The following is a 26843-nucleotide window of genomic DNA, read 5'->3' on the forward strand; positions in this document are numbered from 1 at the left end:
GACAGGAACTTCCAGTGGTATGTGGTGCCGACTACATGCAGATATATGCACCCACAAATCCCATATGGGAAGATGCCTGTCATAGATATTTTTCTGAATATCATAGTTGGCATAAGCCCACTGAATGTCCTTAACTCTTTAACTGGGTGATGTCCCCTTCTCTGGATTAGTGAAATAAATTGAGGAAGGCGTTGTGTTGCCTCTCCACATGGGACATTTGCACATGCTGAGTAGCTTCACAGTCTGCTCCAAGGGGAAAGGATGCTATGCTTAACTGCTGTCACTAAGACAAAAGGGGAAGGAGGAAGTGAAACTCAATGGCATAACCACAGTTTGTACTCTTAGTTATCAGAGATGATGTGAGGTCATATAAGAAAGAAGTGGGCTGTACCTAAGCATCTGTCCCAAATGCTTTGGAAACAGGATATCCTTTCTTAAGACTCAGAGTGAGACTGGATAATCCATTCATTGGGGTCTTTTCAGTCTCCATATGTTTGGAGCCTCTGTTACTTCTAGATTAAAGGATAATCATTTATAATTTGGGGAAAATACTGCTAAGAAAGTTTAAGTTATAGCCTGGGGAGAAACAGTTTTATTCTCTCAAGAACAGTGGGTAAAAACTGAATCACAGAAAATAATTTCACGCAGCCATTTAATCGTGGCATTAAAATATCAGCTATACTAAAAACAGCTGTTGCACCCAGCAACATCGGACCAGCTCCTTGATGAAGCTTTACATTGTTAATCCTGCTACATGTTTTGTAGCAACACACAATCCATTCCTGGTTACAGAACACACTGAACTTCCAAATATTTTTCCACTAAAGGACACTCTGCGGCTGGGTTTCTTCTTTTGAAATCAATATGCCCAGTGTGATCAGAATCCCAGCAATTCTTTCGGTCCTTTTGAGATACGACAGACAGCTTTGCCAAAGCAACATTATACATTTTTAGTCCACAGTAAACAGACCTTACATTCCTCCGTTTGGGTAATCAGGTGTAATTGAGTAAATATGCACATACAGATGCCGTCTTTTGACACTAAATTCTTGTGGAAACAAAATGAGGGGACTGGCTGGCAGATAAATCTCTCTGAAAATTTATATGTGCACCAATAAAGATTCCATCATGTGGAATATTAAACTTGTACAGATTTCATTTTTTTCCATAGTTTTGTTCAAAGATCTTTCATGACTATAGATGTGCATAAAATAAAATTAAAAGTCCCATTCTGTTTCCATGGTGCGCTCAGCGCAACTTTCTGCCTGTGAGGAAAAACTGTATGTCTATCCAAATCTGCTCCTAATCATCACTCTCGTCTTCATCAAACGAAAGCAAGCTGCTATTTTTTACTTGCTTGGTTGTATTTTGGGAGGATGGAGAAATCCTCTTTGTCTCTTTTCTCTTCTTACTTGATGTGGCCGTCAAACCGGAGTACTTCTCTTCTGATGAACGCTTAGGAGGTTTCCTAAACATAATCTTTCCATCTCCAGAGTCAGCTTCTTCATCTAGGGTAAGAATGCAAATAGTCCTTTATGTGCACACTCTCGCATCTCTACTTTCCCACCTTCTGAGTTTCAAAAAAGTATGATAATCCTACCGGATAGCTCAAGTATCCTAGGAAAAGGCTGCAGCAGTGGATAAGCTTATTCTACAGTATCTTCAGGCAAAGGCTGAGAGACACCACAATCTGAAACTCTGAGAGCCACTGCAGACAATATTAAAATGAAGCAATGGTCTAAGACAGTGGTTCTCAACCTGTGGGTCCCCAGATGTTGTTGGACTACAACTCCCATGATCCCTGAGCTCTGGCCTTGCTAGCTAGGGGTGATGGGAGTTGTAGTCCAACAAGATCTGGGGACCCACAGGTTGAGAAAGGCTGTCTAAGCCATTATAAGGTAGCCTTCCGTCTTTCTCAATATTAATTTGTCTAAATACGCCACCCCACCCCACCCCAAATTCTGTCTTAGTTACACTATATGTGGTGGAAGTCATAACAAGGTCAGGTTGGCCCAGTGATGTGCTGCCACTGTAATATGTTGATCTGAGTTACTCTAATGAAATTTCTCAAAAATTCATATATGAAAGCCCAGGATCACCTGACTCCAAAAGAAGCAAGAGTGGAAGAAATCTGATGCAACTATTTGAAGGAAACTGGCAAAAGTTACAAAGAATCTTTATAACTAATGTAATAGGTAAGCACACAGTTAACTTAAATAGCATTGATAAATGAAAATTAAAAAACAAAACAAAAACGACCCTAAACTTGAAAGTTTCCTTATTTTTTTCAGGTACTATCAGTATGGATGGTATCTGTCAGGGAACTGACATCGGAGCGAGAGGCGAAGGGGAGGCTCCCAGATGATGCTGGCGAAGGACCCAGCAGCAGGGGGAGAAACAGCTCAGTAGAGGGGGAAGCCAATCAGCGCAACACCAGGGATAAAGGGGGGCAGACGGGGGAATTGGAGAGAGGGCTCCAGGACTCTTCACTGGACATCAGTGAGGAGAGCCCAGGTCCTCCGCTACCCACGCCTTCCCTGCGCAGAAGACTCCCGCGCAGTGAGAGGAGGAGGAGACTGGGTGTCAAACAGGAAGAGGTTCAAGAAACGCCCACTGACGGATTCTGCCAGTGACTGAGGCAGCCACGATGAGAAGGGCTGTGCAGTCAGAAAGGTTTAACAAGGCAAATTAACCGAGAAAGGCACCAGTTTACGCACGAGTAACTCATACCTATTACAGTATCCAACCAAGCTTAACTACTGTAAGAGCAGACCCACTGAAATTAAGGACTGCCTCTTGCCCGATTTAATAGACTCTGACCTGGAAGGCTAGAGTTCAAATCCCCAAATTAGCCATGAATTTCACCGGGTGACCTTGGGCCAGTCACTGCTTCTCAGCCTAGCCTACCCCACAGGGTTGTTGTGTGGTTAAAAGTGGAGAGGGAGAACAATGTACGCCGCCTTGAGCTCGTTGAAGAAAAGGGTGGGGTATAAATGCAATTAATAAATAAAATAATATAGTTACCACAGACCAGGAAGGGGATCCTGAGTACGTAAAGGGAGGAAGGCTCATTTAATTTCATTGTACACAGGTTGTACAATGACAATAAAGGTATTATTATTATTATTATTATTATTATTATTATTATTATTATTATTATTATTATTATTATTGGAAGGACAGAATATAGCCCATTCACAACAGCCAAATCATGGTCTGGTCAACACATTTAAACTATGTTGTTGTGCACATACAAGGCATATAACCTACCAAACCCCGCAGCACAGCTTAGTGAAACACACAATGAAATAAATGGTGGTTGCATAAGAGGCACTGACTGATGGATTGCAACCACGGTGCATAAAGGGCATCATAATGCAGTATGTGAAGGCTAGTAAATGTTGCTTGAGGAAGTCGATGAAGACAAACTCTTGAGAGTGGTAATGTGCGAGATGAAGATCATCGGCAAGATTGAAGCATCTCAAAACTGTTTTGCTAGGTTATGAAAGCTAGCGTCATGAATCACAAGCAAAGCCTTATGCTGAGATGGCTTGCAATTTTGATAATTTATAGGTGGCGGAGCATTGAAAGAAAAATCTAAGCTTCTCCTCGGCAACACATTTTTCTTAACTAAGTAACAGAATGTTTTAAAAATCAATTTTCTAATAGAAACTTGCCAGAAACACTGTGGTTGATTGATCTTCATTTAATAACTTACTCTGTGCCCTTGCAACACCATTATCTTGAGATTTATAATAAGCCACAGCTGTGATGGTACATGGTACCTTTTCCATCAAGGCTGTCATGGAAAGCAGTGCAAAGGTGGATTCAATATGAACAAAGTGGAATGTAGAATGCACTCCTGTCGTAACCATTACACTATTTAAAATCAGTTCTGGGATCCAAGCAAACTCAGCTATGTATTCTAAGAGTTTTGCATTCAGACCCCAGCAAAGACAAGAGCTGGTTCTCCATTACTGCTCGACGCCGCTGCCTTTTTGAATAAAATAAGGCAGAACAGGTAGGGCAGGAGTGAGCTGGGCTGATGTTCTCTCTACTCTCCCGTACAAGGTCTCGTTTTATGGCTTACTACCCATGGACTGGCCAAGACTCCCACTTCGCTCCTTGTCTCCACTGAAAGCTGCCAGAACTCCAAACAAAATTAATGGTCTACTATGGCCTCTCCCAGCACTGGGAGAAAGTGGCTGACTCCAAGGGTTGGCAGGAAGAGCAAGTGATGAGCAGAAAGTTGACTCAAAAGAAAGCTCATGATCAGGGTGGATTTGATTTAAATCAAATAGATTTAAATCACTAGTCAGTAAGACTTGATTTTAATCTTTTTTTTCTTTTCTTTTTTACAGAAAGACTCATTCTTGCTGGTATAATCTTAATATTTACAACCAGATGACAGTTTCATTTTTGGAATAATAAATTTTCAGAGTAGTTTTTACAGTTGTAACAAAATTTACTGATTTGGTTATACTATTAGAAATACATAGGCAGATAATTATGAAATTATCATGAGATTTAATAAGTTAACTGTTTATATTTGGACAACTTTTCTGCTGTGCTTTACTGGAAGGAGAAAAAGAATCATTTCCTTAATAACAATTTAAACAATTTATTTAATTAAAACAATAACATTATAGCATATGTATCCATGTTTGTTAACTGATTTGGTTAAACAATTTTTTAAAAAAAACCTTTGAGTTTTAGCACACATGAAAAACTTAAAACAAATCCTTATTTCCTGATGACTAGCTTTTGGACTATAATGTAACTTAAACAGAAAACTACCTTTAGAAATATTTTTCCTCCAAAAGCGTTTTATTTTAAAAATCCATTTTAAATTTTAAAAAATCCAATTTAAATTTTTAAAAATCCTATTTTTTATTTTTTAAAAAAAAAAAAATAACATTGATTTTTATCCACCCTGCTCATGATTGTAGAAGATGCAGAGCAGACAGATGTCAATGCCTGAGGGGGCGTACACCATTTTGGGATGGTGGATTTTCTAGATCATATGGCGGTGTGTTAATTAAAGTGGCACTGAGAAAGGGTTGATCTTTTCTGATGATGTGGAAATCAGAGGGACTAGTATAAATATGCTGTAACAATGTTTTTAATGAAACACACACACACACACACACACACACACACACACACCCAAAAAAATCAGACCTTGACTCATAGATTATCTACAGAAGAAAAGAAAACCTGCCAGCAGAGAGAGATGAGAGAATTAGGATAGGATACACTGGCTCACCGAGATCAAAGCCTTTCAATCAACAACACCAACCAATTTTGGGAGCCCTTGACTCCGCTCCACATTGTCAGCAGTGGTGAACTGGGGAATAAATCAGCGAGGAATGACTACAGGTAAAGTCTTGTGCAAGCAGTTTGCAGGAAGAATGAGAAAGAGCAGATGAAGTCCTAAATCAGCTTGGCTAACATGTTGAAGGAAAGCAACTTTGATTTGTGAGGGCCTGCAAAAAAAGCAAGGGAAAAAAAGGATACTTTTCCTTTAGCTAGGAACAAAATACATCTCACCCATTCTGAGATACAAGTGATGGATTTCTACTGCATCCTACAGTTGGGCCAATGACCTCCAGAAACTGATGAGCTATCTATCTTTGAAAAGTTCAGAGAGGGATTTGTAAAAGAAACAAATGCTGTTAGAAGCCTGACAACAGCCAAAGCCAGGAATTTGAGAGGAATTGCTTTTTATCGAAAGTGAGCTGACAGTTGTAGGCCGGTGAATGGTTTAGGTTTTACAGAAATGAAGCAGAAGTTAATTTTGACAGAAAGAGAAATAAAACATTAATAACAACATTAAAACTTTAACAGATCAGCACAGCTAAGACTGCCCAGGAAGAACATATTTGGCACAAACAAGGAAACAAATGTTTTAAAAATAGCTGGCAATGTTACTGGGGACAATGCTAAACAAATGACGTTGTTTAAAATCCTTTAAACAAATACTGTTTGTGTCATTGCTGTGGTCCTGGACTAAGAACCTTCAGAGGCTGAGCTCTCCAGCAGCGGCTAAGGAAGGATCTTACTAGTTTCCTGGTCCTTCCCGAATAAAGTCCTCCGCCTTGGATTTTGAACCCTGGCCACAAAAACCTGGAGAAGTTCCAGATGATGGGGAACTAACTTGGAGAAAGCTTACTGAAAAATGATACACAATGAAATGAAAAGGATGTTCAAAATAACTTTTATAAAAAAACCCAGAAGCTTTACTTTTGGGAATTATAGGGACAGAACTACCTAAATTGTATAGAAATTTATTTACCGGTATGTATGCTACTACAGCAGCAAGAATGCCACTCGCCCAAAAGTGGAAAGAAGCAGAAGTCCCAGCAAAGGAAGAATGGATACAAAAACTTATGGAATATGCAGAAATCGTGGAACTTACCGGAAAATAAGAAATCAAGATAACAAACTTTTTATAAAAGAATGGAAATGGTTTGCTGAATACTTACAGATAAATTGCAAACAGATAAGAACAGTAGCAGGATTATTGTAATAACCTGCAGTCTCATAAGAGTATATATTTAAAGTAGATAATTAAATGAGCAAATTAAATGAATTTGGATATGCGGAAGAGATTAAAAAATAAATTTAAGGAACTGCAGAAAGAGGGGGAAGGAAGTCAAACTCTGAAATGTTAAACTGATTGTAAAACTAATGAAATGTATAAATTTGAAAAGTATAAATAAAAACTTTTTTTAAAAAAGGAAGCCTTGGAGAAAGTGGTTTGGGGGACTATGTTCCTGTGGGAGCACTTTGAAGGTATGTCATTCAAGGTTGACTCATTAAAGTTCATGGGCATGACCAACTGAGGTCCATTGATTTCTATGTGTCTACTCTGAGTACGACTTAGCTGAATAAAACACAGCCATTCCAAAGATATCTTTATTCTCCACTTTGAATCTTATGAAGACAATTTCAAAAGGGAAAAAGAAAAACCTTGTTTTGAAAGAGGTAAATCACAGTTCTATATGCATACACACACAAATTCAGTTCCCAGGATTGTCATTTCTTATCTGTGTGGGTTCTTCGCAGAAAATTGATGAGTTTTTGTTTTATATTAAAAATCAAAAAATTACAGTGGTGCCTTGGAAGTCGAACGGAATCCATTTCAAAAGTCTGTTTGACTTCTAAAACATTCAGAAACCAAGGCGCAGCTTCCAGTTGGCTGCAGGAAGTCACGTTGGACGTTCGGGTTCCAAAGCACATTCGAAAACCGGAACAATCACTTCTGGTTTTCAATCGTTCGGGAGCCAAAACATTCGACTCCCAAGGTGATTGAAAACCAGGGTACGACTGTACTAGGGATCAGATGCAATTATTTCATGTGTCAGGCCACCTTTACATTATATAGCAAGAAATGCACACATGGTGGGATCCTGATGTGACTGAAAATATGCATCTGTTTCACACATACATTATGCTTTAAAAACTTATATTGTGAAGCCACCCTCTTAACAGTCTATTTCAATAGGGGTACTGTGAGACTGCAAAGGCATCTATACAATCCTCAGTTTCCACAATGCTGTGCAGAACTTAAGAGACACAGCACAGAGCTCAGTTTCTTTCTCCATAATGGAGTCCCATATTAAACGGAGCTTTCTTCCAGGATTCCTTTGCCTGCCAGCAATTCAAGACGGAAGAGGGAAAGCCATGTAGATCTGTCACCGCGGCAGGGCTGAGGGCTCATCAACACGATCTTTACTCACTAAAGGCAGAAGACTGAATAGCTTAACAGCAAACCTTTTGGCTTTCTCCAGCACCACTGTACATGTTCCTCTATCCACTTATTCATAAAGGCTTTGCTCTAATGTTCCCACTGGTATGGTACCTCACAATTCTCAGACCACCGGCATCATTAAACTAAATATGTCTCTCTTTCTCCCCTGAAAAAAGTATTGAAATAAAGAGCGATGGAAACCAATCTATTGTCCCGGTGTTGAAAGTCAAGTGGTACACAAGGTTATTGAAATAACAGCAAGTCAGTAAGGCTGCCGATCAGCTACACGTCAGCACAAACTCACAAAGTGCTAAAGCAGCACTTTGGGATGTAGAAAGTGTACTTTGATGCCCAAGCAGATAATGTGTGGCATATGGCTTAAAAAAAAAACTAAACAAGAGAGAGAGAGAGAGAGAAACCAAGCAAATTGAACAAGACTAGAATAATATTAGAGTTTGAATGAGTAAGGACACTCGCTGCCAAGTTTTTGGACTTGTGCATACATTACGATGTCCCAGAGGCCAGATGTACTAGAAAAGGAGCAGAAAAAATCAATTCTAGAGATTATAATGAATACATGAAAAAGGCATTATATACCAATTACCATTTTCTGCTTCTATGAAATTTTATCTCAGAAAAAATTACCTTTGACAGGACAGTAATTCTCTCTAGGATTCAAGCGGAAGGTTTACAGAAAAATGTTGCACAGAGACAGACTTAAGCTCTTTTCATTTTTAGAAACTAATTTAGCTTCTACCAATAAATTAAGGTTAAGTGAAAATGTTTAGATTGTGGCTAGAAACAATTCTGTTAGGAGAGATCTGCTTTATCCTCTGAAGAAATGTGGTTGATGGAATCACTGCCAAACTGATGTTTGTGTGTTTCTGTCTATATCCTTTGTGTGCATTGTGATATATATACACAATATTATAAGCAGCTGGGGTGTAAGAGGTGTTAGGGGAGAGGTGGTAACTCTGGTGGGGGGGCACATCATGCTCGTTCTGGGGTAGTTTGTCCACCTTTGGTCCTCACCCTGCACTCAGCTCTCACCTGTGGCTCCTAGAAGCTGTCAGCACGTGAGAGCAGCCACACTCCAGGAAACGGCTTTGACTGGCCAGCTAAACCAGGTGAGGGTAGCTGATAGGTCTCAAACCCTCAGTGAGTTAAGGACTTTCCCTGCATGAAAAGACAGGCTCTGGCGGATTGAGCGGACGAGACCAAGTGCAGGTCCAAATGGTCAAGAAGGCAGTTTCTGCGCATGCTGTAGAGGGAAGTGAGGGGCAGATGGGGTTTGTCAATCAGGCAGGTACACCATCGTAGAGAAGGAAAACTCTGATCGTAAACCCCCACTGCCTTGTGGCTGTACTCAATTGTGAGAAAAGCTTCAGAAGTAAACCCTGAGGGTGGTGTCTTCTACACCTCTTTCCACCAACTCCTGCAGCCAAGCTGGTGCCAAATGTATTGGTCTGCTTTCCTTTGGACCACATCAGTGAAGTGTCTTGTTATCTAGGCCAGTGTTTCCCAATGGGGGAGCATATGGCCCCCTGGGGGCTCCAGGATGTTCCAAGGGGGGGCATAGGTGAAACTTGCATAAATGGGGGGCCACAGCATGAGGCTAAGGGGCCACAGAGGGAAGTGAGAAGGGAGAAATCAATTTTGTTTTTTTAAAAAATCCTGATAGGCCGGCTATCCGCTTGGCCAATCACAAGCGAGTAAGGGGGCGGCCCACCAGGGCCTAGCACTCCTTTTTGCCATGTGTGTTTTCTTGGAGCAGTCCTGGTTTGTTTCCGGCAGGAGAGGGCGATCACTGAGACTCCTGTTTTGACCAGTAGAGCCCACGATCCAGAACCCCCAGGTCAGGTAAGTGCGGTGGTGGGGCAACAATGGGTAGGGCTGGGCAAGCCAGAGCTGCTTGCTAAGATCTTTTTGCACCAGGTCAGTGAGGACCACTTGCTTTTAATATTTCTCCCGTATACAGTGGTACCTCGTGTTATGTACTTAATCCGTTCCGGAGGTCCGTTCGTAACCGGAAACCGCTCATAACATGAGGCGCGCTTTCGCTAATAGTGCCTCCCACTGCTGCCGCACTGCCGGAGCACGATTTCCGCTCGCATCCCAGGGCAAAAGTTGCAACCGGGAGCATCTACTTCTGGGTTAGCGGAGTGCGTAACCCAAAGCATTTGTTGGGGGACGGTACGTAACACGAGGTTCCACTTTATACAGAACTCCCTGTGCACCTTTTGGACTGTATATGTAGGTTTCCCCCTGTGTGTCAAATAACTGTTTACAAACAAAACATTTAAATAGCTGACTTTCTACCAGTAGGACAAGGGGGGGCAAGGGCGTAGCCAGGATTTTTGTTGGGGGGCAGGCTTTTGTTAATGGGGCAGAACCTCAGATTTGTATTGTGTCCATGGGGGGCACAGGAAGGAAACAAGTTCAGAAGGGGGCCATGGTTGGGAAAAGGTTGGGAAACACTAATCTAAGCAGCCCATGACCTCCATACATGCTGCCCAGGTTTGCACCTTAGAGAGGCCACTTTGGTGCTGCTAATGCAGCAAAAACAATGCAGGAGGCAGCAGTTACAAGTTATCGGTCTCTGCAGGCACAGAGACTACTGTGACTCTCCAGCTGTTTGATTTCACCCCAGGAGGAACACTCCATTGTCCCTCGAGACAGAAGGATGCCAACAGTAAGAAGTTGCTTTAAACGTGGTTATGCCTTTCTGTCCCTTTGCTGTGGCTGTCACACTTGTGCTGTTAAGTTCCACCTTGCACCTCTAACCTTATTATCTCTAACTAAAGCTAGCAAGAGAGAGAAAGCACACCCAAAGGAGCCCCTAGAGAGATGAAGCAGCTATAATGCAGAAAGGAGAAAGGTAGCGACTTGCAATGGCAAACCAGGGAAATGGGAATTGGTGGCAGTATTGGAAGATCAACACAGAGAGAGTGTTAGGGAGAGGGGCAATAAGGAAATCAAAGTGAGCAGAGCATCGTATCCAAAGTAACTGACAAATTAGAAGGCTGCTTGATAGAAACTGTCCTTCTGCTTAGTAAAGAATGCTGAACTTAGTATTTACAAAACGTACCTGTGGCTTTGGGAGTCTCTTTAACCTCCTTTTTAATCTTCATCACTTCTTCGGCACTCAGGTCCCCTTTTTTCAAAACAATCACCTGTGGCTGTTCATCCTCTTTGTCGCTTCCATCCTCATCGTCATCAGCTGGGAGCTGTTCTCTCTGGAAGAAAGGAGGAAAGCTAAGCTACTCAGATGGCAATTCCCAAAATAATTTTAAGGTAAGAAAAGGAAGATTTGCAGTCATCTACTACCATCTGACCAGTTCTTTTGGGTTAAGGAAAAGACAAAACAATAATTGGAATTGGCAGAACATGAAATTATAAAATGTCAGGAAGAAGGCTGGCTGGAACAGCTTCTCCCTGTTATCTTCTATGTCGGGACTGGAGAACCTCTGGTCCTACAGACATTGTTGGACTGCAACTCCCATCACCCCCAGCCATCATAGCCAATGATCAGGGTTGAACAGACTTGTAGTTCTGCAACACTTGGAGGGTCAAAGGTCCCTGAGTCTTGTTCTTTCTGAAGGGTCTTCTTTTATATAGTAAAATAATTCTAATAACAACTACATCACCTGAATCCCACACATCAGTTTTATTGTAAGAAGGCCACTTTGAGGCAAACCATGCATTTAATTATGTACTATGTCCAGCAAGTAAGAAACCAATACTTTTCTAATAAAAAGAAAAGGAAAGAAAACAAAACTTCCAGACAGTTAACAGTCAGTGCAGTCTGGTGTTGGTTAAACATGAAGCGGCATTCAGGTCCTACCTCTGCCGTCAAGTTAGCCTGTGGACAAACTACACCTTCATTGCCTCAGTTCATTTTTCAGTTGTCGATTGGGATAAATAGTGACCTGCCGTTCTAGGTTTTGCTGAGATAAAACATAAAGGCCCAATCCTAAACAGGAGTAATTCCAATTGAGCGGGTATTGAGGATTGCTGTTTAAAGGACTTTTGAACACACCATGTCACTCCTGTGCCTAATCCTAGCCATTTTCACTGGAAAGTCTTACAGGAATCAATGTTTTCCCCCCAGGTAAGTATGCTTAGGATTGCAGCATTAACTGAAAAGTAGTAGGCAAAAGATGTGTGTGGGACGCGGGTGGCGCTGTGGGTTAAACCACAGAGCCTAGGACTTGCCGATCAGAAGGTCTGCGGTTCGAATCCCTGCGATGGGGTGAGCTCCTGTTGCTCGGTCCCTGCTCCTGCCAACCTAGCAGTTCAAAAGCATGTCAAAGTGCAAGTAGGTAAATAGGTACCACTCCGGCGGGAAGGTAAATGGCGTTTCCATGCGCTGCTCTGGTTCGCCAGAAGTGGCTTAGTCATGCTGGCCACATGACCCAGAAGATGTACGCTGGCTCCCTCAGCCAATAAAGCGAGATGAGCGCCGCAACCCCTGAGTCGGTCATGATTGGACCTAATGGTCAGGAGTCCCTTTACCTTTTAGGCAAAAGATGTAATGTTCTTGAGCTGGTTTACAGCTACAGATTGCAAAAATCTTACACAAAACTTGCTTCCAGTTATCATCTAGAATGAACAGGTAGAATCCAACTGGTGCCCTTGCACTCACACAAGACCTTTGGATCTAGACGCCTCCAACAGAACAGGTGATTTTTGCTGATTTTTACCCTCTACCCCTACAACCAAAAGGTTCTCCTGTTATGAGAGAGGGAGAAAAGCTTTTTCTATCCACTTTCTCCTTGCCATGCATAATTTTATAAAATTGTACCACGTTCACCTCTTAGTCACCCAAAATGCTGCAACCTTTACTCTTAGGGAGTTGCTCCATTCTCTTGATCATTTAGGCGTCCTTTTCTGAATCTTTTCCAGCTCTACAATATCTTTTTTGAAGTGAGGTGAACAGAACTGTACCCAGTGTATCTGAAATGTGGTCACACCACAAGTTTATATAGTGGCATTAGGATATCAACAGCTTTCTTTTCCATTTCTTTCTTAGCAATTCATAACATGGAATTTGCCTTTTTCACAACTGCCGCACACAGGGTTGACATTTTCATGGAGCTATCCAGTACAACCCAAGGTCTCATATTCCTGTCAGCGCCAGCTCAGACCCCGTGAATGTATATATGCCCTTCCGGGAGCCCAATGGGAATCCACCCAATCTTTCTGGAATCCAGTCTAGATTTGCGAATCTGTGATTTTCAAAGACAGCTTATACCGAAAGCAACTCAAATGCTTTCAGATTTCTGTGAAGTGCAACTAGTCAGTCAGCTTGCATCTAAAATACAAAATGTGACAGCTTTTTATCTACGCAAAGCAACCCAGCTTGAAGGTTTGTACTGCTTCTCATTTCTGCAGCCCCAGAACACTCACCAGCGCAGGCAGAATAGGAAAACAATCAAACCTACGAGACATCAAATGCAGAACTACAAATTGGTTTCCATCACACTGCATGAAACTGTCAGAGAAGCGTTGTTACTAAGGACAAATGGAAATATTACTTTTCCTCCTCTTTATCATACTCTCCTGCCTTTTCCCCCTTTGACAATTTGTTCATTAAGAAAGGATCTTGCCTGGTTTGTCCAAACTAAACCTGCTATCTATCTATCTATCTATCTATCTATTTATCTATCTATCTATCTATCTATCTAGTATACAGCCCTTCATCTATCTAGCTATCATCTATCATCTATCTCAGCCAAACCTCCCTGAGAAGAGCATTTCACAAATGGGGAGCCACTGCAGAAAAGGTCCATCTTGCAAAAGGGCATGGCTGGAAGGCAGGCTGGAACCCTGAACAGGAGCATTCCATACTCCAATGTCTTCCTGCAAGCTCCACGTGCAAAATACTATTTGTTAGATTTTTGCCCTGCCAAGGCAGTGTGTATAAGGTTCCCAGAAGGTCTGCTCTGCAAGTAGATCCAGACCTGATTAACACCAGCAAGACCGCTGCATGGCTTGAGTCTTTTGGACTTTGCTTTTGGATAGAGAGAATAATTGTATGCTAATTCACATAGACATAGAATCATGAAATTGGAAGAGACCCTAATGATCAGACCAACCCCTGGCAAGGCAGGAATATGCAGCTTTCCCTTATGGGGATCGAACCTGCAACCTTGGAATTATCAGCACCACACTCTAACCAAGTGAGTGATCCATGCTCTGTCCACACAGTGGGGGGGGGGTATGTATCTATACTTTAAAAAGCCCACAGGGGAGGCGAGGCAAACCCACCCACCCAATCTTGACTTCCCTGTTCTCTGCTGCTTAAAGCTGCCCCTCCCTGCCTGGCTCCACTACTGGCAAGGAAAAAAACTACGTAAAGCAGAGGAGCATGGCAGGGTAAGGCTGAGTGGGGGGTGGGCAAGTTTCACTCCATCAACATGCTCCTTTTAAGGGTAAAAAGTTAACTCCTACCCCTGCTTTATAGCCAAAGGGGTAGTCACGTGTTTAATAAACATGCACAAGTCTGGAGTGGCTCCAATATTTATTTATTTGGCTTTAATTTATTTATCAACTGCTTCACAACCAAATCAGCACGGTAGACTTCTACAATCGTACAATTTTTAAAAAAACTTTTGCAAATCTTTTATTATTATTATTTGTACAGAACAATTTTCATATTGAAACACAGACATAACATAGATGCACACATAAAAAATTAGGGCATATGCACAAGAACGTCTATATATTTCTGGATTTGCAGCTGATCCATCAAGATCTCTGGCATTCTCAGGGCTCATCCAGACTTCTACAATCGTACAATTATTAATTTCTAGAATGACTTCAGCAGAAGCATTCTCCAACAGCCTAAATATGAAAAATATGGATTGCTTGTGTGAATTTGTGTGTCACCCTCATACAGAGCAAGAGAGGCCTACAGAGATTCAATACAAGCTTATTTGCATGCACTTGAGGGCTGGGCACGAGCAGTGGGGCTTTTCATATCTCTTTTGGGACTGTGTCTCACTCACACGAACCACTTTCAAAGCTCAGTCTTCACCCACTTCTTTCGCAAACAGCTGGTGGCGCAAAGCCCAAGGGCTGCTATGTCAAGAGAGACAAAGAGCCTGGCTATGCATGCAAATCTGACATAGGCACTTCTCTGGGTTTAGGACCAATTGTTTGAAGCGGTGATGCTTCTGAATGCCAGTTGCTGGAAATCTCAAGTGGGGAGAGGGCTGTTGTGCTCAAGTCATGCTTTGGGGGTTCCCACAGGCATCTGGTTGGCTACTATGGATGATGGATGAGATGCAGTGTTAGAATCTGGGACAGAAAAGGTAGGTGCCAAATGGCTTTGGGGGTCTGGGTTGTGGGCACCAAAACAGAACGTCTAGTTGCCATGGGGGGTGGTCAGCAACACTTTTTATTTATTATTTTGATAAGCATGAATTAAGATGCAATTCACATCAGTGACACATTGCTAATATCACATTTTTAACAGAAATTGTTAATGCATGTTTAATTTGGTGTTTACAATAAAAATATTGGTACCAAACTTCAGTTTTCAAAACTGCTCTTTATTGTTAAACACCTTAACATATTGTCTATCCTTAATATATACTTTGAGGCTTCAAAGCACATAAAGATAAAGATAAAGGGACCCCTGACCATTAGGTCCAGTCGTGGCCGACTCAGGGGTTGTGGCGCTCATCTCGCTTTATTGGCCGAGGGAACCGGCGTACAGCTTCCGGGTCATGTGGCCAGCATGACAAAGTCGCTTCTGGTGAAAAGAGCAGTGCACAGAAACATCGTTTACCTTCCCGCCGGAGCAATACCTATTCATCTACTTGCACTGGCGTGCTTTTGAACTGCTAGGTTGGCAGGAGCAGGGACCGAGCAACGGGAGCTCACCCCATCGCAGGGATTCGAACCGCCAACCTCCTGATTGGCCAGTCCTAGGCTCTGCAGTTTAACCCACAGCGCCACCCGTGTCCCTTTTCAAAGCACATACATTCCAGTAATCCTTGAGTGTCAGCCAGGCGCAAAAAATGGCAGCCAGACTTTTTGAGATGCTCGCAAATGGAATGGAGAATATTTAGGCACAAAATGTGCCTGGCGCCTGCTAATTTCGAACCCTGATGAAATGGGCCATTGGTACGATCCCACAAGCTCTTCTTATGTCCCTATTTAAATCGCAGGCATTTAGAGTGTGCTTTTGGGGGGGGGGGTATCAACCTATAACTTCTCTTGTCAAATGAAGCACAGGTTAAGGGTTTGACACCAGATCAAAAGCCAGCAATGCCATTCCATGCATGGTAGTTTTGTATCGTTGGTCAAAGTGGCCATTTATGCTGCAAGTGCAAGGAGTAAGATTCATTCAGTTTAGCTTGCACTCCCTCTGCTGTTTGTTTCTGCAAAAATAGCACACCAGTCATTGTGCCAGATCCTTCCTTTCTCAAGAAAGCAAGTATTTTCCTATCCCCATCTCTTTCTTGCACAATCTGATGGATCCACCCTGGCTAAAGAATAAAACTGCACTTGGGAGTGAAAGATTTGGGATCTCATTAGTTAGGATGTTCCCTAAGAGAAGAGAACAGAATGCGGGGGGGGGGGGGAGATACTCCAGGGAAAGAAAGTTATTCAAGGTTATTCAAGTTATTCAATTTATTTATAATAAATAAAAATATTTATTATAAATAAATAAATAACACTACATCCTGTATTGCTACAGTTTTGTCCTGTTATTTCAAATCTTCTCTCTATCTTTGCCAAGGTGGGAATCCCTAACTTGTTAGGGAGAGGATCCCTAACCAAGGATCCAAGTTAGGGACCCCTCTCCAAATGTGTTTGAAACGGTGTGCAAAAGGCCATGTACTCAAGCTTTGGGTCTGTCCAAATTGTGGCATTTCCAGAGGGGCTATCCTGTTAGGCAAAGCTTTGAAGTCACTTCAGCACCAGATTTTTTTTGGGGGGGTTGGAATAGCCTTTTGCCAGAACAGAGGCTGCAACCCTAATTCGAAGCCGGGTAGAGTACGAGACCCTTACGCTCAAGGTCGTGGGTTCGAATCCTACTCTGGGCAAAAGATCCCTGCGCTGACTATAGACGACCTCGGTGGGCCCTTCCGCTTCTATGAAGCGCGGAAGCCCGGACACCAGGGCGACCCTCTCGCCGCCTTCCCCCGCCTGGCCAGGGAAGGGCCCCGGGGCGGGCGCTCGTCGCCGTTACCTTGGTGTCCACCGTGGGCCCCTCCCGGTAGCCGACTCGCGCCTTGAAGCGGCTCAGGAAGGCGGGCTCGGCCGGCCGCACGTACGAAACCTGGTTCTTTTTGCTCATGGTGCCGCTGAGGTAAACCTAGGCTTGTGTGAACGCCGAGCGACGGCGCCTCACGTCGCGTCACGCCGACGCCCCGCCCACCCCACTCCTCGCCATCTTTCTTTCCCTTCCCGCCCTCTCTCCCCGCGTCACGTGACGGAGGCCTTCCCTTTCCCCCGCCCCCCACAATGGCTGCCCCCGCGGAAGCTTCGTTCGCGCCAAATTTAAACAGGGCGCCATTTTCAGGCTTTTAAGCCCTCAGAGGAGTCGGCGTTGCTGAGGGGGATATCGGGGCAGAGAATGGCCCCCGGGTCGAAAGGTAAGGAAAACCGGCGGTGGGGGCGAAATGGGGCTTCGAGGGAGGGAGGTTGGATTGGAGCTGTGAGGGAAAAGCTCTTTCGCCCTATGCATTTATTTAGCGGCCGCGGGGTTTCCCCCACAGCAGCTGCTGTCGGGAGTCGGCGCTGAGGAAGGCAGAGCCGGCTGGGGCTCGGGAACTCTGCATGCGAGCAGGAGAACTCTTGGCGGGAGGCGGGCGGGGTCCGCGGAACTCCCTGCGACGCGATGGGGTCGGACCCGCACACGCAGCTCAAACCCCGAAGGCGCGGGGAGGTTCCGAGGCTCGCTCTCTCACACACACCCTACACACGGTTATGTGGGGTGCCTTGCAACTGAAGGAGGCTATTCGCCTCCTTTTTAGAAATAGGTAAAAAAAGGAATACTATATGCTGGATGAATCCCAAGCCGGAATTAAGATTGCCGGAAGAAATATCAACAACCTCAGATATGCAGATGACACAACCTTGATGGCAGAAAGTGAGGAGGAATTAAAAAATCTTTTAATGAGGGTGAAAGAGGAGAGCGCAAAATATGGTCTGAAGCTCAACATCAAAAAAACGAAGATCATGGCCCATCATCTCCTGGCGAATAGAAGGGGAAGAAATGGAGGCAGTGAGAGATTTTACTTTCTTGGGCTCCATGATCACTGCAGATGGTGACAGCAACCACGAAATTAAAAGACGCCTGCTCCTTGGGAGAAAAGCGATGACAAACCTAGACAGCATCTTAAAAAGTAGAGACATCACCTTGCCAACAAAGGCCTGTATAGTTAAAGCTGTGGTTTTCCCAGTAGTGATGTCACTGAAGAATTGATGCTTTTGAATTATGGTACTGGAGGAGACTCTTGAGAGTCCCGTGGACTGCAAGAAGATCAAACCTCTCCATTCTGAAGGAAATCAGCCTTGAGTGCTCAATGGAAGGACAGACCCTGAAGCTGAGGCTCCAATACTTTGGCCACCTCATGAGAAGAGAAGACTCCCTGGAAAAGACCCTGATGTTGGGAAAGATGGAGGGCACAAGGAGAAGGGGACAACATGGTTGGATAGTGTTCTTGAAGCTACCGGCATGAGTTTGACCAAACTGCGGGAGGCAGTGGAAGACAGGAGTGCCTGGCGTGCTCTGGTCCAGGGGGTCACGAAGAGTCGGACACGACTAAACAACCATGCCCTTTCCTAAGTTGCTTATTGGGATCTTCACTTTGGCAAGGTAGTGCTGAAGGGATGGCTCAGTTGGTAGAGCGTGAGGCTCTTCATCTCGGGGTTGTGGGGTTTGAGCCCCACTTTGGGGGGGGAAGGTTCCTACATGGCGGGGGGGTTGGACTAGATGACCCTCATGGTCCCTTTCCAACTCTTAAGTTATCTAAGGATAAGCCCCACCTAACTCGGCAGGATCTGTTTCTGCTTAAGACAGGGGGGGGGGGCGGTCAGCAAACTTTTTCTTATATATATATATATATATATATATATATATATATATATGTGTGTGTGTGTGTGTGTGTGTGTGTGTGTGTATGTGTATATATATATATATATATATATATATATATATATATATTTGCTTTCGTAGATTTTCACGGGTACAGGAATGCAGGTTTTGGTGTTTTCGGGTATCTTCCCGTGTAAGAGTTGGGGTGTCTAGGCGACGTTTCGACGAGGTCTCACTCGTCATCTTCAGGCTGGTGCTTTCGGCTTCTTGTTACTGGAACAGAGCAGGATCTCAGTGTTTGAGTTCCTATAAATACTGTTGAGGGGGTGTGGTGTATAGCCTCCAACGTTCTGGGCAGAGAGGAAGTTCCCAGGTTAGTGTGTCTTTTCTTCTTTTGTTCATTAATTACTTGAGGGATATCTTGAGTGATTTCTTGAGTGATATTCTGAGTACCACTTAGGAGGGTCATTAGGTGTGGATTAGTTGCTAAAGCTTTCGTGTCTTGACCTCTTGAGCTTGTAAAGAGTTTTTTCTGAGAAGATGGCTGTACTTCACTTAGTTGTGCTCTGGCTTGGCTTCGTGTATAGGGGCGAGCTGTGGTTTTGTGCCCTGTGCCAGCCAGATCTGTGTAAGGATTGCAGGGGGGTGCAGCATCCGGAGGTGCCACTATGGTTTGGCTACTGGATGGTGTCTGTAATTTATCTGTGGAGAGGGTCTGGGTTTGGGTCTGGTGTGGTTGATTGGAGATGGCGTTCTGTGTGCCTCTGGTTCTGGTGTCGGTTTTTGTGGGGAGGGCTATTTTCCAGATGTCTGGCAGGCGGGACGTATCGTCACGCTTGTTCATGTTGTGAGGGTGTTTCTCTATCTCGATGGCTTCCATGATTATTCTCTTGTGGTGGTGTTCCGTGTTAAAGAGCAATTTGGAATCTGAAAAATTAATTTCGTGTCCTGTTTCTTTCATGTGTTGGTAAAGAGAGGAAGTTTTTTCTTCTTTTTTGACGGCATTCTTGTGTTCTGCGATACGTGCATTTATTCGTCTGTTTGTTTGTCCAATGTACGTGGCTGGGCAGACTTTGCAGGGTATTTCATAGACCCCTTGGTTTTCTAACTGGATTTTATCTTTGGGGTTTCTGAGGATATTGGCTATTTTTTGGTTGGTGCAAAAGGCTGTTTTGATATTGTGTTTGTGGAGGATTTTGCTAATTTTATCTGTAGTGCCCTTGATATAAGGAAGGAGGGCCATGCCATTGTTTTCTTCTGTGTCTTGGTTTTTGGGGGGTGTTTCTTTTTGGATTAGCTTCGTAACCCTGTTTTGCTGGTATCCGTTGGCGATTAACACATTTGAAAGATTCTGTAACTCAGTTGTCAAGTGGTCTTTGTCAGCCAGGCGTTTGGTTCTGGAGATGAGAGTCTTGGCTACGGAGTTTATTTGTGCAGGGTGGTGGTGTGATTGTGCATGTAAGTAGCGGTTGGTGTGTGTTTTTTTCCGGTAGATAGTGTGTCCTAGGGAGCCATCAGGTTTTTTGTAGATTAGGACGTCAAGGAAGGGTAGTTGGTTGTTGGCTTCTATTTCCATTGTGAATTGTATTTTGGGGTGTAGGCTGTTGAGATGTGTGAGGAAGCTATCTAGTTTTTTCTTCCCGTGTGGCCAAATTACAAAGGTGTCGTCAACATACCTGAGCCAAAGTTTGGGTTTGTGTTCTGACTTGTCTAAAGCATTGGTTTCAAAGTGTTCCATGTACAGATTTGCGATGACCGGTGAGAGGGGTGATCCCATGGGTGCTCCTTCTATCTGTTTGTATCTTTGTCCATTGTGGATGAAGTACGTGTTGGTTAGGCAGTGGTTGGTCAGGTCCAGGATGTATTCGGGGGGATTGTATTTGTTTTGAATGGCTGTCAAGGCTTCATTAATGGGCACTTGTGTGAAGAGAGATACAACATCGAAGCTCACAAGTAGGTCGTCGGGATGTAGGTTTTGCTTCTTTATTGTTTCTATGAACTGGAAGGAGTTTGTAACGTGTGAAGCGATAGATTCTGCATAGGGCTGAAGTTGCTTAGCGAGAAATTTAGCGAGATTTTGTAGAGGTGAGCCTATGGAGCTGACTATTGGTCTGAGTGGTGTTCCTTCTTTGTGTATCTTGGGGAGACCGTAGAGTTTGGGGCATCTGGATGATTTTTCTCTGGGGATGATTCTTAGCTGGATTTCTTCACTGATAGGAGAGGCTTTTATTTTGGATTTGGTGGTTTTTTCCAGATAGGTGGTGGGATCTGTTTTTATAGGTTGGTAGGTAGGGTCTTGGAGTAGATTTGATAGTTTTGCTTGGTAGTCCGATGTGTTCATCACAACAGTGGCATTACCTTTGTCTGCTGGGAGAATGATTATGTTGTTGTCTTTCCTCAGGTTGGTGAGTGCTTTCTGTTCTTCTTTGTGTAAATTGCTTCTGGGTGGTTTGCTGGAGCAGAGGATGTTGGTGACTTCAAGTCTGATTTTATTGGCTTCATCTGGGTTGATTTTGGTTAGGCTAGCTTCGACTCCGCATATGATGTTTTCCGTGGGGATGCGTCTCGGGGCGACTGCAAAGTTGAAACCTTTGGAGAGTACTTTGGTTTCAGTTGAGGTGAGGATCCTGTCTGATATGTTATGTACTGTTTGTTTCATGGGTTGTTGTGGAGGGTGGCTGGGCTTCTGGCGTTTCTCTAGTTTGTGGAGTTTGTTGGTGTGTGTGTCTGTCTTATGTGCGGACTCCGTTTCAGCTCTCCAAACGGCTAGTTGTTTGCATTTGTCCCAGAGTGCAGGGTGGATTTTGTTACAAAGTTTGAGGTGAAGAGTGAGCAGATCTTTGTTGGTTTGGTTTAGTAGGTATCTTTTCTTATGTAGTTCGTTTCTGATTAGGGATAGTTCAGTTCGTTTCAGGATCCTTTCGGTAGCTGGGGTTTTAGAGTGGAATTTAAGTTGGAAGCATGTGGGAATTAAGTTGTTGTCTCGGCAGTTGCGTAGGAACAAGAGATCACATAAGATGGTGGCTCTTCGGATTTCTAGTTTCTCGTAGGTTCTTGTCAGCTGGAAGGTTTCCTCCCCGTAGAGGTGAGATATTTGCTTTCGTAGATTTTCACGGGTACAGGAATGCAGGTTTTGGTGTTTTCGGGTGTCTTCCCGTGTAAGAGTTGGGGTGTCTAGGCGACGTTTCGACGAGGTCTCACTCGTCATCTTCAGGCTGGTGCTTTCGGCTTCTTGTTACTGGAACAGAGCAGGATCTCAGTGTTTGAGTTCCTATAAATACTGTTGAGGGGGTGTGGTGTATAGCCTCCAACGTTCTGGGCAGAGAGGAAGTTCCCAGGTTAGTGTGTCTTTTCTTCTTTTGTTCATTAATTACTTGAGGGATATCTTGAGTGATTTCTTGAGTGATATTCTGAGTACCACTTAGGAGGGTCATTAGGTGTGGATTAGTTGCTAAAGCTTTCGTGTCTTGACCTCTTGAGCTTGTAAAGAGTTTTTTCTGAGAAGATGGCTGTACTTCACTTAGTTGTGCTCTGGCTTGGCTTCGTGTATAGGGGCGAGCTGTGGTTTTGTGCCCTGTGCCAGCCAGATCTGTGTAAGGATTACGTAGCCAAGACTCTCATCTCCAGAACCAAACGCCTGGCTGACAAAGACCACTTGACAACTGAGTTACAGAATCTTTCAAATGTGTTAATCGCCAACGGATACCAGCAAAACAGGGTTACGAAGCTAATCCAAAAAGAAACACCCCCCAAAAACCAAGACACAGAAGAAAACAATGGCATGGCCCTCCTTCCTTATATCAAGGGCACTACAGATAAAATTAGCAAAATCCTCCACAAACACAATATCAAAACAGCCTTTTGCACCAACCAAAAAATAGCCAATATCCTCAGAAACCCCAAAGATAAAATCCAGTTAGAAAACCAAGGGGTCTATGAAATACCCTGCAAAGTCTGCCCAGCCACGTACATTGGACAAACAAACAGACGAATAAATGCACGTATCGCAGAACACAAGAATGCCGTCAAAAAAGAAGAAAAAACTTCCTCTCTTTACCAACACATGAAAGAAACAGGACACGAAATTAATTTTTCAGATTCCAAATTGCTCTTTAACACGGAACACCACCACAAGAGAATAATCATGGAAGCCATCGAGATAGAGAAACACCCTCACAACATGAACAAGCGTGACGATACGTCCCGCCTGCCAGACATCTGGAAAATAGCCCTCCCCACAAAAACCGACACCAGAACCAGAGGCACACAGAACGCCATCTCCAATCAACCACACCAGACCCAAACCCAGACCCTCTCCACAGATAAATTACAGACACCATCCAGTAGCCAAACCATAGTGGCACCTCCGGATGCTGCACCCCCCTGCAATCCTTACACAGATCTGGCTGGCACAGGGCACAAAACCACAGCTCGCCCCTATACACGAAGCCAAGCCAGAGCACAACTAAGTGAAGTACAGCCATCTTCTCAGAAAAAACTCTTTACAAGCTCAAGAGGTCAAGACACGAAAGCTTTAGCAACTAATCCACACCTAATGACCCTCCTAAGTGGTACTCAGAATATCACTCAAGAAATCACTCAAGATATCCCTCAAGTAATTAATGAACAAAAGAAGAAAAGACACACTAACCTGGGAACTTCCTCTCTGCCCAGAACGTTGGAGGCTATACACCACACCCCCTCAACAGTATTTATAGGAACTCAAACACTGAGATCCTGCTCTGTTCCAGTAACAAGAAGCCGAAAGCACCAGCCTGAAGATGACGAGTGAGACCTCGTCGAAACGTCGCCTAGACACCCCAACTCTTACACGGGAAGACACCCGAAGACACCAAAACCTGCATTCCTGTACCCGTGAAAATCTACGAAAGCATATATATATATATATATATATATATATATATATATATATATATATATATATATTAGTTTTTTAACATATCATTTTCAACGCTAATTAAACATACTTTTACATCTGATACAGTTTTTTGACTTGCATCAATCGCATCTGAAAATTTCCCAATCTATTCACTTAATATACATTTCTTACTTTCACTATTACATTTAAATCTCATGACTAATATCTCTATTCTTTCTCTACTTTGCAATCTTTCATATATTTTTCCTTACAAAACTTCTTGTAGTCCTACTAGCGTAATTTGTTGATTACAGTTGCTCTTCAAATAATTCGTATATTTCTTCCAATCTTCTGTGAATCTCTGGTCCCGCAGGTTTCAAATCCTTCCTGTCATTTTATCTAATTCTGCATAGTCCATTAATTTTGTCTGTCATTCTTTTGTCGGAATTTCTTCTTGCTTCCATTTTTGGGCTAACAATACTCTTGTCGCTGTTGTTGCATATAAAAACAATTTAACATCTTGTCTATTAATATCCTCACCTATAATACCAAGTTAAAATGGTTCTGGTTTTTTTAAAAAATGTATATTTCAACATCTTTTTCATCTCATATATCATTTCCCAGAAGTTTTTTACTTTCTTACATTCCCACCACATATGATAAAATGTTCCTTCTTTTTCTTTGGGTCAGCAAACTTTTTCAGCAGGGGGCCGGTCCACTGTCCCTCAGACCTTGTGGGGGGCCAGACTATATTTTGGAGAGAAAAATATGAATGAATTCCTATGCCCCACAAATAACCCAGAGATGCATTTTAAATAAAAGCACACATTACCAGACTGACCGCAGGCTGGATTTAGAAGGCATTTGGGCCGGATTCAGCCCCCGGGCCTTAGTTTGCCTACCCATGTCTTGAGACGTGAATCGGATGGTGCAGTTGGCAAAGAGCATTTTCATGAAAAAGCGATAAGTTAAAAAAATAAATAAATCGTGGTTTCAGAGATTGGATGGACACCTGGTTGCGATTCCCGCATACTCTTTCCAGTTCTATGGTTAGGGAACAGATACAGGGGTTCACATGCAAACACCTCAAGTAAATTGATCAATATGAATGTGCATGCAATAAGTAATGCGTGTCCACTTAGGACAAAAAAGGGGGGGATAATTCTAAGCCCACTTTCTGGGGAGTTTACACCTCTGGGGTGTTCACACTACAGCTGTACCAGAGTATGGGTACCAGACCTTTGGCAATACAAGGTGTTTGCATTGTGTGTGACATCATAGCTAGCAGCTGTCTGTCATTGCTTCAGTTTTTTTGTTTTGTCACCCCATTTTCTGTAGCTTGTTTTTGTAGACACTCCATAGAAATGTGAATAATTAGCAGTAGAAAGATGTCTTACATACAGTTTTTAAATTATCACGTTCTCACTTTTGTTTTTTAGGTGACACAGCGTTAGCAGCCTCCAGGTAAGAATCCATTAATTATTGTGTGCAAGAATTAAACATCAGATTGGGCAACTTCATTGTGTGATCAAGAGATTTACAATTTGATCCTAATTTACAATCCTGGCTGTTCCAAAATAATTTTTTTTTTAAAAAAAAAGGCATGGGTGACTGTCAACCTGCAACAAAATCAGATGAACTGATGGTGCAGGTTAAAACAATAACATTTCCACAGCAGTTGCATGTATGGCGTAACGTAAGATTAGGACATGTTTATCTAGTTGTGTCTGCATATTGTGTCATAAGAACGAGACAAAAATAAAATGACTTTACAAACATGTTACAGCTGGTTACTAGTATACTAATGTAGCTGTTGCTTTGTTTTAGTGCTGAAGGTGATGCTATCAAGGTTTTCGTGAGGGTGCGCCCTCTAGAAGAAGGAACTGTGCTTGCTGACAATGGCTTGTGCTTATCTGTTCTTTCATCAAACACTATTCGCCTGAATTCAAAGCCTGAACCTAAGATTTTTACCTTTGATCATGTGGCAGATGTGGACACAACCCAGGTAATTCAACAGATAAGTTAGTTCCTAAAAGGTTAACTATTTTTTTAAAAAAAGAAAGAAAAGAGACTTCTTTGGCCATATTCTCATTTGTAATAGAAAATAGTTTGCATTGAGCCATCTACATTAGCATTAAATTTTTCAACTGAAATTGCAGATAGGTGCCTTCATTTAAGGGGCTAGTATAACACAGGTTATTAAAATTGTTACCCACCTACCTTAGGCTGCAATCCTATACACACTTATTGAGGGGTAAGTTCTGCCTCCCCACTTCTAGCTACTCTCTGGAGAAGAGACCCTTTTAAGAATATTAGGGGGTGGGCTGGGGAAGGACTAGACCAGGGTCAGCAAACCTTTTCATCAGGGAGTTAGTCCACTGTTCCTCAGACCTTGTGGGAGGCTGGACTATATTTTGAAAAATATAAATACCCTGCAAGCTGTTCCCGCAGCTGCCTCAGGACCTGGAGTCGGAACGCACTCTGCACACGCTCAGGAGCATGTCTCAGCGCTGCCCGCTCACCGGCGTTGTTGACGAGCAGCAGCCGCTCCATTGGCCCATCCCCGCGGAGCTCCCAGGCAGTGTGCACCATGCCCTGCGGTCCATCGTGCAAGGCCAGGTTTGCCGACCCCTGGACTAGACCATGAGAAAGATGAACATAATATTTTGGCTGCCGTTCATTCATTTTCAGCTTTCTATTCTTGTTATAAAAAAGCGTGCCTAGACATTCTGTTGTTGCACCCATAACCTAGTGTTTAAGGTGCCATTTAGCTCCTAGCTTTCATTTTCTAACACTGCTTTAAAGTGCCTAAAATAGCTAAGAATTATACATAGATAATATATAGCCCCTTTATGTGAGCTTGCAATCTAAGAATGTTGAGGAAAAAAGGGGAAAGGGAAGAAGATGAAAGTAAGGAAACAATTGCTAGCTGACTGCTATGTGCTAAGATTTATGATTTATTAACAATTTCTCTTTTAGTAATAGCTATATTCATTAGATATATTCTCATAATGGCTCCAACCTATTACTTGGAAGCGAGTATCATTGATTTCATTATTTCGTGCATAATAATGGTTCTTTAGTATCAGTGGAATTGCTTGTGTTTAATGAAAAGTATTCCTTAATGTTAGGGTATGTGTATTGTTTAATGAATA

At 43.0% G+C, this 26843-nt stretch overlaps 2 protein-coding genes across 2 annotated transcripts in view; one reads left to right on the forward strand and one right to left on the reverse strand.

Annotated features, from left to right (window-relative positions):
• Positions 1-635: 635 nt before the first annotated feature.
• On the reverse strand, positions 636-17159 carry KIAA1143. Its single transcript, XM_081165005.1, has 3 exons — positions 16959-17159; positions 10842-10989; positions 636-1508 (listed from the first exon to the last, which is right to left on the reverse strand). Exons 1-3 carry the CDS (start codon positions 17064-17066, stop codon positions 1303-1305), a joined length of 462 nt encoding a protein of 153 aa, XP_081021131.1. The 5' UTR covers positions 17067-17159; the 3' UTR covers positions 636-1302.
• A 56-nt stretch (positions 17160-17215) lies between these two features.
• KIF15 (kinesin family member 15) overlaps positions 17216-26843 on the forward strand; it is a 47111-nt gene continuing 37483 nt past the window's right edge. Inside the window, exons 1-3 of the mRNA XM_081164327.1 lie at positions 17216-17364; positions 25128-25152; positions 25516-25693. Coding sequence (XP_081020453.1) covers positions 17346-17364; positions 25128-25152; positions 25516-25693 — 222 coding nt within the window. The 5' untranslated portion in view covers positions 17216-17345. The remainder of the gene's footprint in view (positions 17365-25127; positions 25153-25515; positions 25694-26843) is intronic.

Source organism: Podarcis bocagei, assembly GCF_964188305.1.
Source record: "Podarcis bocagei genome assembly, chromosome: 12".
Taxonomy (NCBI): Eukaryota; Metazoa; Chordata; class Lepidosauria; order Squamata; family Lacertidae; genus Podarcis; species Podarcis bocagei.

Excerpts from the sequence above, each read along its gene's own strand:
- KIAA1143 (XM_081165005.1), bottom strand. The coding sequence starts at position 17,066 with ATGAGCAAAAAGAACCAGGTTTCGTACGTGCGGCCGGCCGAGCCCGCC. Across the intron at positions 10,990-16,958 it reads GGCCCACGGTGGACACCAAG|AGAGAACAGCTCCCAGCTGA; the intron begins GTAACGGCGACG and ends CCTTTCTTCCAG. Across the intron at positions 1,509-10,841 it reads AGAGACTCCCAAAGCCACAG|ATGAAGAAGCTGACTCTGGA; the intron begins GTACGTTTTGTA and ends TTCTTACCCTAG.